General features: G+C 37.1%; 1 protein-coding gene across 1 annotated transcript in view; it reads right to left on the bottom strand.

Annotated features, from left to right (window-relative positions):
* CFAP47 (cilia and flagella associated protein 47) overlaps window positions 1-14,301 on the bottom strand; it is a 423,199-nt gene that overhangs the window by 102,548 nt on the left and 306,350 nt on the right. The window contains exons 50-51 of the mRNA XM_070502678.1: window positions 8,195-8,329; window positions 1,498-1,595 (exon numbers count right to left, since the gene is read on the bottom strand). Coding sequence (XP_070358779.1) covers window positions 1,498-1,595; window positions 8,195-8,329 — 233 coding nt within the window. The remainder of the gene's footprint in view (window positions 1-1,497; window positions 1,596-8,194; window positions 8,330-14,301) is intronic.

The raw sequence follows: 14,301 nt of genomic DNA, 5'->3' as shown, positions 1-14,301 counted from the left end.
AAAAGAATGTATTCCTGAAAGTGTATATGCAAATCTTAATTTAAAAAATGAAAACATATTCAAAGTTCATTAAAAGAGACAGGTGGTGGCTTCTTTTTGCTCAGTCTTCTGACATATCCACATAAAATACCCAGATGGTGTATGTTTCTCAACCTGCATGACAATCTTCACCATTCAAGGTTGAGAGTTATAAAAAAATCTCAATTTCTATCAGTATTTTCTTGAAGAGTTAATAAGCCTTTCTAAAAAGGAGGCACTTTATGCACCATTTAATGAGAAGATGCAAAAGTTGTTTGTCTATAAGTAATTTTAGAATTACATCTACTTTTACTAGTTTGTGTTGCATATTTCTACTCATTTCTATTCCTATTTTAAAGATATAGTTAATAAGGAAGCCAATGTTTCCCTTTTTTGGATAGCATGGTCCCAATTTCTCCTTTTATAAAAAATTTTTCGCCTGTGTCCTGATAAAGAGATGACTGTTAATCCAGTAATCATTTTCCACAGCAAGTGGTTCCCTAATTAAAGTTATGTCATTTAAAAATAACCTGTAAGAAAGATTTTATTCTACAGTGATAACAGGGTCATGGAAATAGGCCATCTTCATTGAGTAAAATGATCTTATCATCATCATATTAAATCATTTTCCACTTAGAATAAAATGCTTTTCCAAGCTATACTAGAGTGCATTTCAATAGTCTAACCATTCATTTTCTATGCCTCAATGGACATTTACCCAGAAATGAGGTGGGCAAATAATTGATTTATAGACAAAGTATTTTACGTCTTTTCTTATTTTCTATTTGTTGGAGAAAAAGTTCAAGATTCGAAATAATCAATTTTATGAAAAAATCTCTCTGCCTATTTAAAATGAAGATAACCTTTATTTATTATCAATTTAAATATTTTAGTACTAACAATAAGGAAATTAAATCTGATTAAAACATGATTATTGGCAATTAATATTGTCCTCCTATTTCTTTCAAACCAAGACTCTCAATATTTGACTTTATGAAATAATCCTGGACATGGATTTAGTAACACTTTAATAATCCATATGAGACAATTGCATTCTTAGTGATTATTATTTAAAACCTCAAATCTATGCCAGTTGCTCCAAATATGTTTCAAAGTGAAAGGCCTGCTGTGGAAGCCAAGAAGAATCACGACTGAGAGAGTCTCGAGAGCACAATCCTGCTTTTATCATGTGTGTGAGGGCAGCACAGAGGCTAAGGGTAAGTCTGCCCTGGGAAGTCTTGAAACGTGCAGGTAGAATGCTCACCAGGGCAGCCACTATAAGACACCATAGAACTGAAAGATGTTTTCCATAAGCGTTTAAAGTCGGTATTACTGGATTTAAAAAAATACCATAATTTGAATAATTTATCCCAATATGCTCATTTAATATGGATATTTTTTATAGACAGCAATTTAAGTGTACAACAAAAGCTCTGTTTGCAAAAATATAGAGTCTATGAATACTTAATGGGCTCTTACCAGAGCAAAACAGTTTATTTCGATAACGTTTACAGGTGGTCCAGGAGAGCTATGGATCTCAAGATAATACCAGATGCGTAAATTGCTAACACCATCATCTGAAAGAAAAAATAGCGCTTCTTAATATAGGCTTCAGAACACCATACTTAATATAAAAGTATGAGAAACATGAACAGATATCATTTTCAAACTCTTTATGATGGACTCATTTGTTAAAAGAGCTGAGGGGAGGGTGAGAAGCTGATTTCATCACAGTTTGTGATTGATTAAGAGAAGCGCCATCCTGCATGGCCATGAGAATGCCCTGGAAAAGCTCCCTGCCCTATGCCTGCCCCAGTAACTCATTAAGTTCTCCACAAAAATAAACTTAAGACTGTTTTACGGTTAATTTAAAGATTAATACTTCGAAAGAAATAAACCAATCTTTTCCCTGTAATTGGTCAAAGCATTCAGATATTGCATGTAGAAATGTCTAAACATGGTATTTTAATTCACAACAGTACATTTCTAGTACCATAAGAATCTAGTCTAGGGGTCGGCCCTGTGGCCAAGTGATTAAGTTCATGCACTCTGCTTTGGCGGCCCAGGGTTCACTGGTTCGGATCTTAGGCATGGACCTAGCACCACTCATCAAGCCATGCTGTGGCGGCATCCCAAACAGAAGAACTAGAATGACCTACGACTAGGACACACAACTATGTACTGGGGCTTTGTGGGGGCGAAAAAAAGAGGAAGATTGGCAACAGATGTTAGCTCAGGACCAATCTTCCTCACCAAAAAAAAGCATACTTCAAAAAAAAAAAGAATCTAGTCTAAGGACAAAGTCAGGAACAGTTCATGAGATTTCTGGCTTCTTGGGAGTGTGAAGAAGGATCCTAGCAATTTAGCCCAAAGAAAGCTGGAATGGGATATGGACCAAGTGGTGAAAAAGATATTTATACCTGGATTCCTAATATTTCTTTAAAAAGCAGGTGTTTCTGCCACTGGTGATGTCCAAAGTCACACTCTCGAATCCTGAAACCAGAACCCTGGTCTGTCACAACAGCCCTGTGTGGCAGGGTTTGTACTGGCATCAAACCCAGGTTCTTTCCATTCATTCTCATCTGTTCAGATACTCACTTGGATATTCTTTATTCTCCAGTGTTGGGCTAGTTTACAGTTTAAGATATCCTCCAGTTTCAGTTAACTGTATGCATCTTCATATCAGTATTGTCATGTTTTAAAGATTCCAAGAACTGCTATGTTTGATTAACTTACTTAGGTAAATCACTAGCGTCTCTGGGCCTCAGTTGCCTCATCGATGAAATAAGAGGCCCAGACTAGTGGAATTCTCAGTCTCTCTCTTCTGCAAGAGAGAGTGTATTGTTCTGCATTGCATTGCATGCTACCGTAAGGCACTGAATGACATTGTATTGCATTGTACCGTATTGTATTGCATGGCATCGTTTCTTATTGCACTGCACTGTTTTGTACCACACTGTCCTGTATTCCATACTATTCTAATACTTTAGCTTTCAAGCAGCACTTATCAAATTAGCGGATGTGAGACCAATTGAGACATTCAGAGCAATCAGATAGTGAGAGGGAGAAAGACAGGAGGTCTGGTGAGTTCTTATTACAAACACCTGTGAGAAGTTCTTGAGGGCGCACATACCTCCACATTTTGAATTGCCTCTTGTGCTTATTAATTTACAGACACTAGTTAATTCCCTTAAAACTATTAATGTTCAGAGAATAAGTTACCAACTTTATACTGATGTTAGTTTTTACTGAGGAAACCTCTGCTCACGTTTGTATTGGCTGTTTCTTCAATTCTATGTCAGTGCTTTAAATACTTTTATGATGTTTAAATGTGACGTCTCAAAATAAAGTTCTTAAAATGAAAAGTGTTTCCTCTTCTAGGTAGCTCATGTATATTTTATGGGTTTTTCCAATGCTTTAATCCACAATGAACTCACAGGGAAAATAATTCTGGAGAGAAAGTGTCTCTATAACTAAGAAGACTGAATGCTCCATAACTCTGCATTAGAGCAAAGAGCAGTAAAACGGTCTGCTCATCTGTGGTCTGTGGAATGAGGACTGTATTAGTCAGGGTTCTCCAGAGAATGCGAACAAACAGAAGGGGGGTGTGCGTGTGTGTATAAAGAGAGAGAGAGAAAGAGAGACAGGCAGAGAGAGATTTATTTTAAGGAATTGGCTCACATAATTGGCTAGGTAAGTCCAAAAGGTGCAGGTTGGGCCAGCCGGCCTGGATCTCCAGGTCCAGGGAAGAGCGACAGTTTGAGTTCAAAGGCAGTCTATTGGTAGAATTTCTTCTTGCTCTGGGGAGGTCAGTCTTTGTTATATTAAGACCTTCAACTCATTGGATGAGACCCACCCACATTATGGAGGGCAAATCTTCAAAGTCCACAGATCTAAATGTAATTCTCATGCAAAATCACCTTCACAGAAACATCCCAAATAATGTTTGACCTAATATCTGGGCACCATGGACCAGCCAAGTTGACACATAAAATCAGCCATCACAGGGACAATAACACCTCCTATTTGTAATTGCTGTAACTATCACATAAGGCAGTGTTGTGATAGTTTATTTGATTTCTACATTGCTAAAAATGTACAGCGAATATGAATGTATTGGTTAGAGTGGGATTAGTGGTGATTAATAAGAACAAGAAAATTATTAAACTTTGTTTAACTACAGGCTTTGAACATATTAAATTTTCTTCTGATTATAAAATCAATAACGCTCTCTATAGAAATTTGAGAAATTCCTGAAAAGCTCAAAGAAGATGAAAATTAGTAATTATTTCATGACCCAGAGAAACTCCTTAATATTTTTGCATTAAATAATAGGCTTAATATATCAAAAAAGACATAGATATAGATACACATATACATATATAAATACACTGGGATATACCAATTACATATAATTTACTTATTCAAATGTGTGTATATAGATATAAATATGCATACATATATCTAAATATATACACATTTCTATAATTCAGAGAATATTCACTATTAAAATTTTATTTTCAATTGTTCCACATAATAAATCACATAAGGAACATTCTTATATAAAATATTTGTGCATATCTTTGGTTATTTTATTATAACAAATTTCTTAGACTGAAATCATTGCATCAAAAGGGATAAACAATTCTTAAAAATTTTAAACATATTGCAAATTCTCTCTTCAAATTTTTATTAATTCAAACTCCCATTATAATACCTAAGATTATCTCTTTCAACCTGACCCTCATTAAAACTGGGTGTTATGATTTTTCATATTTCCCTATTTGGGAGGTTAAAAAATTCTTATTTAGTTTTCATTTCTTTTTTGTCCCAGCTTTACTGAGGTATAACTGACTATTAATAATTGTATGCAGCGGCCAGCCTGGTGGTGCAGCAGTTAAGTTCGCACATTCCGCTTCGGCGGCCCGGGGTTCGCCGGTTTGGATCCTGGGTGCGGACATGGCACCACTTGGGCAAGCCATGCTGTGGTAGGCATCCCACATATAAAGTAGAGGAAGATGGGCGCAGATGTTAGCTCAGGGCCAGTCTTCCCCAGTAAAAAGAGGAGGATTGGGGGTAGATGTTGGCTCAGGGATAATCTTCCTCCAAAAAAAAAATTGCATATATTTAAGGTATACAACCTGATTGGATATATGTGTACATTGTGAAATAACAACCACAATCAAGCTAAGTAACGTATCCATCACATCACACAGTCACCATTTTTTGGCAGGGGGAGGTGAAGACACTTAAGATCTACCTTCTCAGCAAATGTCAACTATACACTACTATATTATTACCTATAATCAAATTATTGTACATTAGATGTGCGGAACTTATTCATTTTGCATAAATGAATCTTTCCTAATGGAAAAGAAATACACCGCTGAGCAATTTGTAAGAAAAAGACCCATGTTATTATAGGGGATGGAGGGTTAATCCTGTCTGAGTGGGGATATGGGAAGACCTAAGAATCGGGGATATGGGTAATATTATTAGATGCATTTTTCCTAGCTCTTAATCTACCTTGCAACCTGTCATCACGCAGCTTAGTAATTTTTTATTAGACATCACTCTATTTTAGTCCATCAACATGACACCATAATATTCTGATTTTCTTTCAAGGTTCTTCTGCCTTAGATATTGATGAGGGTTTAACTCTTAGCATAATCCATCTACAACAGTCATCTATTCTTTGGCCTCACCTGCATGATTTCAATGGACGAAACCTTAAACCTTTACAACCCGTTTTATTATTTTTTTCACCTTGTCTCTGCTCCAAATATTCAACTAATGACTGGATCTTGTCATGTAATGTCTTGCTGTCACATCAAAATCAGGAAGTACAAAACTGTGTTAATAAGCGTTATGACCTCCTAGACTTTTCTGTTTCTTCTTGTTGAGTTTAGTAAACTATGCTCTAACATTGCTGCTTTGGCATCCATTTTGTGTGCCCAAGTGCAGGGGCTTGAACTGACACTAGCCCTTCCTGCTAGCACATGCCCTAGTGACAGCCTGCAGTGTCACAAATAAATGTAAATGTCTGACAAGTAAGAATGCAATGTAAGTCCCAACCACTCTGTGATAAGCAGTCTTCCCTGCCTCCCAGGGTCATCCCATAGTGCACGGCTCAGATAAAGCCCCATGAAGCTTACCAAAAACCACCACTCTTTTGGGTTTGAACTGATCAATCTGGCCTTAACCCAGAACCCCAAAGCACTCCACCCAAGGATCCTAATAAAGGCATGTGTCCCAGGTCCTTTTCTGCTCTCTCTGCCTGCACCCTGCCTTGACCTCCCTGTGTGGCCCCTGGAGACATGCAGCGTGCCTCCTGTAGGACCTGTGAGTAATAAACTCCTCTATTTCACTTTTTTTTCCCCAGGAGAAGATTCGCTCTAAGCTAACATCTGTTAACAATCTTCCTTTTTTCTTTCTTCCCCCCCTCTTAAAGCCCCAGTACATAGTTGTGTATAGTCGTGAATTCTGGTTCCTCTATGTGAATGACCACCACAGCATGGCTACTGACAGACGAGTGGTGTGGTTCCACACCCGGGAACAAACCCGGGCCACTGAAGTGGAGCATGCCAAACTTTAACTGCTAGGCCATCAGGGCTGGCTCTCCCTTGTAGTCTTTTGTTGAAACTTGACTCATCATCCAAGTTGCCAGGTTCTACTTAACAGATGTTAATTTAATTAAGACACAACACTTCTAAATTTCTGTCTTAATATTTTTCTATTCACCAAGACATAAACAAACCTTGTTATATTTTGGAACCAATCCCTTCTATCTATCTCCTCTCTCTAGAGTCATCTAATGCTAATCTCTGAAATGTTTTCCATCTTGAGTGGTATTTCTTTATCCCCATCACCACCATAAAAGATATTGTTCTCTTCACTTCAAACCCAGTTTTCTGTTGCAGTGTCCTAGCTGGCCCCAACTGCTCTTCCCTTTCCAAATCATTTTGCATAGTGCCTGAATATCAATCTTAATCCATGTATTCTTTGAGGGTTAATTTTATGTGTCAGCTTGGCTGGACTATGGTGGCTAGTTGTTTGATTAAATACCAGTCTGGATGTTGCTGTGAAACTAGTTTTTTAAAAATGTGATTAACATATAAATCAGCAGACTGTGAGTAAAGCAGATTACCCTCCATAATGTGGGTGGGCCTCCTCCAATCAGTTGAAGGCCCTAAGAGCAAAGACTAAGGTTGCCTGAAGAAGAAGCAATTCTTAGTCAGGACTGAAACCTGGAAACCCTGCCTGAGCTTGCAGCCTGCCTGGGCTGCCCTGGGGAAGGAATTTGGACTCAAGACAGCACCAGTAACTCCTACCTAATTTTCTTCCCTCCTTACCAGCCCTACAGATTTTGGACTTGCCAGTCCCCACAATCATCTTAGCCAATTCCTTAAAATGTCTCTTTGTCTTTCTCTCTGAATATGTGTATATATATAATATTGTATTATTTATATTATACCATAATATAATATATTATGGTGGTGTCTGTTTCTCTAAAGACTCCTGACGAATACAAATTCATTCAATAAAGATTTCTTCCTTGGTATACCTCTGGGTCTCCACAACTTTGCTCTTGGTGACCCACTCTTCTCTAAAGCCCTTTTATGTCCCTGCTACTCATCCATAAGAGAACTCATTCACCCATTCTCCAGGAAAACTGCCCTGACTATTCCAACTCTCCACCATCTCATTTTCCTTTGAATTTCTACTAAAAAGATACAGTATTGAACAACAGTCAAATAATATAGGAAGGGAAAAAGTATAGCATTTACTTTCTTTTCATATGGGAAAGATTGCTATCATCTCCTATATTGACATAGGAAAGAATATTACATTGTTAAAATAATATACTCATTAACATTTTATCAGAAATGTACTGTAACTTTTTGTTTAATAATGGAAATATATATAAAGTTTTCACTTATGAAAGAGTAGGCAGACTTCAAGCTGAAGTATTATAATCTATTAATGTTAAAAGCAGTATGAATCTAGAAAGTAAGCCACACAAAGTTAATCCTGAAATAATACAACAAAATTCTTACCGATATATGCAGTACACAATTGTCTATGTACTATGAGTGTAAAGTATCTATTCATTTCAAAGTGAATGATGAGGCTTTATGAAGACTAATCGTGAAACTCCACATAATAATAAATTTACCTGAGTCTTCCTCCTCAAAATCTTGGGATAGTTCTGATAATGATTTCTGAAAGGAGGGTATTCGATCTCGATCTTGATCAGAGTCTTCCTCAGAATCATCATCTTCTCTGCTTTTAACGGAAAATGAAATCGTACCTACAACACATTAGTACAAGATGGCAGATTAAACAGGGATTCGTTTTTAGAATGAAAGGTCAGTTTCACGTATCAATGTTGCTCTAGCTTGAAACTAATAAATACAAAGCCAAGCATAAATTCTAGGTGTTAGTATCAGAATTAAACCTGATGGTGGTACTGAAGAATTTAATGGAAAGTTCAAGGAAATATTTTCAAAATCTCCATTAAAACGGTAATTTTTAACAGCTTTCTTATAATTAAGAAAATGTGGCAAATAATAGAACTGTATCAGCTTTCAGAAAACTTACTGGTCTTGGGTGACTGTTCTTACATATTTTCTTCCTAAATCATTTTTAACACTATTTATTACCTAATTTAAAAACTTTTTATTTTGTCTTATAAAATACCCTAAGCATGAATTTTCCTTTAAACACTTAATATGTAAGATATAATTGTATTACATATTAAGTTGTCAGTGTCAAAACTTGGCACTCTATCTGGAATTTTTGTTACACTAACATTAACTTAGAAAAGATTAGTATTAATTTTTACATTGAAATTAATATACATATGGAAATAATTCAGAATTGGCCTTGATATCTCAATACCAGCTTGCCATATTCATATTCTTCTTATTCACATTTAGAGAATGGTTCGAATCTTCTCCTTTCCCCTCAGACTTCCAACACTTCCTTCTCCCTCCTCATTCCTAGTTGATCATCTTGTTTCTATTTCACTAAGAAAATTGACACTTTCAGGAAAGAACTTCACAGTCCCCTCACCACATTGACCAACTCTTCGCATCGGTGACTGTATCTTCTGGCCTTCCTCCTCTATGAATCCGGGACCAGCCCTTGGATCTGTGCACTCGATCCCCATCTACTCCAGTCTAACAAGGACCTTGCTACTATAATGTTCCCCACTCTCTTCTGCATTTTCAATTTCTCCCTCTTTCAAACATGCTGTAATAACACCTAACTTCCAAAAAGCCTTCTCTCCATCTCATGTGTGTGTGTGAATGCATCTATTTGTATGTTTACACACACACACACAATACTTTGTTAGGTTCAGTACTAAAATCTGAAGGAAATGCACAACATAAATCACCAAAAATGACTCAAGGCATAAATATATTCATGGATATTAAACAAATTTTTTAAAAAAATCAAAGAGATATCTGGCACTGATCTAAGCAGGTTTAATAGGTGACTTCTTTCAAATGGGAAAAGAACAGAATATTGTCACACTATTAAGATTTTTAGAGAGAATTAAAGATAAAGATAAAAAAGAGATAAAGTTATGGTGGAATATTTAAAGCTAAAATAACACATACCAAAATTTAATAGAGATAATATATAGGAATATAGATTCAAATAACTTACACCTGCCAAAAAGCCCAGGAATTAAAACTAAAAATTCCATTACTCTTTCAAATTGTTATTCTTAACACTCTTGCTAACATTCATTTCTGATGAGAGTGTTGAGTAACAGCCCCATCTTGGACATTCTTGGTAAGAATAAAAATTGGTATTACATTTTTTAGATAGTAATTTTGCAACATCCACCAAATTGAAAATGCAATCCCCTTTGACACGCCAGTTCTCTTTTTTATCCTATAAATAGCTTATATCTTAAATCTTATCCCCATAGGTAAACTAGCATAGTATGCAAAGAATTATTTACAAAGATGCTGTAGCAATATTATTCATAACTGTAAAAAAAAGGATGTGATTTCCAGTTTTTATGACTAGTTACATGAATTAAGATATACACATACTTGGAATACTATTCATCTAGTCAAAAGAAAGAAAAACCTAAGAAAAGTGAATTGAAAAACATCCATGATAACTTTGAGTGAAAGCAGCTATTTGCAGAGTTTTGTGTCTCATATCATCCATTGTGGGGGGGGGTGGAGTTTGTGTGTGTATGTTTAAAGGATATGTATGAATATGAATTGGTATTTGGACATTGTTTTGTCACAGTTCTGGAGGCTAGACATCTGAAATCCAGGTGCCAGCGGAGTTGGTTCCTTCTGGAGGTTCTCAGGGAGATCTGTTCCACGCCGCTCTCCTAGCTTCTGCTGTTTGCCCGCAACCCCTGGCACTCCACGGCTTGTAGATGTATTATTCCAGTCTCTGCCACCATCTTCACCTGGTGTTCTCTCCTGTGTCTATCCATGTCTATTCTCCTCTTCTTATAAGGACATCAGTCATATCGGTTTAGGGCACCCTCTAATTCAGTACGACCTCATCTTAATTTGATTATATCTGCAAAGATCCTATTTCTAAATAAGATCACTTTCACAGGTATCAGTGGTTAAGACATTAACATATCTTCTTTGGGGACACAATTCAACCCAGGCCAATAGACAAAACAACATCTTTATTATTCCTTATAACTTTATATATGGCTTTAACATATATTTCCCTATTTGATTTCAATTATGTCACTTCTTCCATTGTTCAATCTCCTCTTGACGTCTTGAAAATAATTGACTCATATTTTTTCATATTTAATCCTGTAACTATGAATATTTATTGTAAGTATATGAGATGATCACTTCTTAACTAATTAAAACCAACAATGGAACACCTGGGTTCATAACTGGGGTTGCCTGTTAATGGCTGTGTGCCTCAGTCTCCAAATGTGAAGTGGAGGTGACACTGGTAGCAGCTGGTGACACTGGGTGTAGCACCCTCTGGGTCTCTTGGAGGGATCCTCACAGTTCACTGGGTTCCTGACAGTTCACCAATCCCTGGGTGGGCAGTATCGGCCCCAGACTGTGGCTGAGAGGGGCCGGAGCCGGGACAGAGGGCTGCTTCAGGATCCTCAGTCACACCAAGGCTGGCAGACATGGACAGGTATGTCTCTCTCTGAGTCCCTGCGCAGGTAGGACCACTCCCAGACTGCAGCTGTGAGGGGCTGGAGCTGAGTTACAGGGCTGCTTCAGTTGTGCAAACAGACCATGGTTGGTGGGGCTACCTCCAGGGCATGGACAAGTGTATCTCCTGGTAGGAGAGTTCCCAGACCATGGCTGAGGGTGGCTGGAGCTGCATCATAGGCCTGTTTCAGGATCTGTAGTTGGACCAAGGTCGGAGGGTCTGCCTCAGGAGCTCAGACAGGTATGTCTTCCACCTGGTAGCGAAGAGGACCTGAAGCTGGATCACTTCAGGGTCCACAAATGAGACTGAATTCTATGGGCCTGTTACACAGGGCATGGGCAGGCATGATTCCTGCCAGGTTCCTTGGCAGATGGTGCTGGTGGTAGGAGCAAAGCTAAATGGGACTGTAACTGATTCCAGAAGGGGACAGAGCTGTTTCATGGTCTGTAACCAGGTCCACAGTTGGCAAGTTGGCCACCTGGGCATGAGCTGCCTTCTCAAAATGGCCCTCTTTGGTCTTGAACTTCACCAGAGTTTCATTATCTCCTGCCTGGACCCCAAAGCACCCATAAAGGCACTATTGTCCATGGATGGCTTCCAAATTAATTGTTGCTGAAGGAGATTAAAGTGGTAGATCTCCTATTCTGCCACCTTGCTGATGTCACTCCTATCTTATTTTCAATTCCTTTATTTTGAAATATCACAAAGTCACAAGTTTTAGGTTAAATTTCATGTCCTATTATGAACATGGCTTTTTATTTTATATAGGAGCTTGCTATGTATTCACAAATACATTACGGAAAGACAGGGAATAGAGTGGGAAGAACACAGGCTTTGGACAGAACCTGGATTCAAACTCTTGTTCTGCTATCACTAATTTAGCCTTGACCAAGTTATTTGCCTCATCTGTAAAATGGTTCCAGTTGTTCTGGGCATTGAATGACTAGTTTAAGCTTATGTAGGACTTACTATTTGCCAGGCATCGTTCTAGGGGATTTACACATACTTAGAAATTCTTACAAAACATACCTATGTAGTAAGTCCTATTATTAACCTCATTTTAAAGAAGGGAAACTGTGATACAAGAAAGTTCGGTAGCTTGCCCAAGGTCAATAAGCTCATAATAATACAGGCGGAATTTGAACATGTACATTCTGGTTCAAAGTCCACACTCTTTTTCTTAATTAAGAGATTTTATTTTTTTTGAGCAGTTTTAGGTTTACAAAAAAATGAGCGTAAACTACAGAGAGTTCCCATGTACCACCTCCTCCAGTTTCCCCTATTATAAGCATCTTGCTTTAGTATGGTATATTACTTGCAATTGATGAGCCAATAATGATAGACCATTATTAACTAAAGTCCATAGCTTACATTCTGGTTCACTCTTTGTGTTGTACATTCCATGGCTTTGGCAAATGTATAATTGCATGTATCTACCATGCAGAATAGTTTCACTGCCCTAAAAATCTCCTGTCCTCCACTCATTCATTCCTTCCTCCCAACCCCCCAGGAACTAGCAAACCACTGATCTTTTACCTTTTACAGATATCATATAGTTGAAATAATACAGTATGTGGTCTTTTCAGATTGGCTTCTTCCACTAAGCAATATGTATTTAAGCTTCCTCCATCTGTTTTTGTGGCTTGATAGGTCATTTGTTCTGATCACTGAATAACATCCCATTGTATGGATATACCATTGTTTATCCATTCACCTATTGTCAGACATGGTGGGTGCCTCCACATTTTGGCTATTATGAAGAAACCTGTTAAAACATTCACGTGCATATTTTTGTGTGGACATAAATTTTCAACTCATTTGGGTAAATACCAAGGTGTGTGACTGCTGGATCATGTTATGAGTATGTTTAGTTTTATAAGATACTGCCAAACTGTCTTCCAAAGTGGCTGTACCATTGGACCATTTGGCATTCTCACCATCAATGAATGAGAGTTCCAAGTGTTCCATATTCTTGTCAGCATTTAGTGTTGTCAGGGCTTTTGAATTTAGCCATCCTAATAGGTATGTAGTGGTATCTCGTTGTTTGAATTTGAAGTTCCCTAACAACATATGATGTTAAATATTTTTTCATATGCTTATTTGCTATCAGAATATCTTCTTTGGTGAGCTGTCTCTTCAGATCTTTTACCAGTTTTTAAAGTTGGGTAGTTTGTTTTCCTGTTGTTGAGTTTTAAGATTTCTTTGGTATATTTTGGATACCATTCATGTATTAGACTTCCAAAAAGTTTACAAGAGACAAATAAAGATAGTATGTATTAATAAAAGATTCAATTCACTAAAAAAAAAAACAAAAAAAAAAACCCAAAAAACTCTTGAGCTCATAGATACAGAAAACAGATTGGCTGTTGCCAGAGGCGAGGAGTGAGGGAGTGGGCAAAATGGATGAAGGGGGTCAAAAGATACAAACCTCCAGTTATAAAATAAATAAGGCATGGGGATATAATGTAGAACATGGTGACTCTAGTTAATATACTGTAATCATACTGCATTGAATATCTGAAAGTTGCTAAGAGAGTAAATCTTGAAAGTTCTCATCACAGGAAAAAAAATTTGCAACTATGTGTAGTGATGGATGTTAACTAGCCTTATTGTGATGATCATTTCACAATATATACAAATACAGAATCAAAAAAAGACTCAATTCAGCCAGAGTATATAAAAATTATAGACATATACACACCTAAAAACAGAGGCCCAAAATATATGAAGTAAAAATTGACACAACTAGAAAAAGAAATAGACAATTCTACAATAATAGCTGGAGACTTCAATACTCTACTTTCATTAATGGATAGCACAACTAGACAGAAAACCATTGAGGAAACAGAGGATGTGAACACTGTAAAACAACTAGACCTAACTGACTTACATAGAACATTCCATTGAACAACAGCAGAATACACATTCTTCTCAAATGAACATGGAACACTCTCCAGGATAGATCACGTGTGAGGCCACAAAGCAAACTTTAATAAACTTAAGAAGATCGAAATCATATAAAGTATCTTTTCTCATCACAGTGAAATGAAACTACATATCAATAAGAGAAGAAAAGGTGGAAATTCACAAATGTGGAAATCAAGCAAC

Source organism: Equus asinus, chromosome X, assembly GCF_041296235.1.
Source record: "Equus asinus isolate D_3611 breed Donkey chromosome X, EquAss-T2T_v2, whole genome shotgun sequence".
NCBI lineage: Eukaryota > Metazoa > Chordata > Mammalia > Perissodactyla > Equidae > Equus > Equus asinus.
Note: the sequence above shows the minus strand (reverse complement) of the source record. Positions and strands in the feature narration are given on the sequence as shown.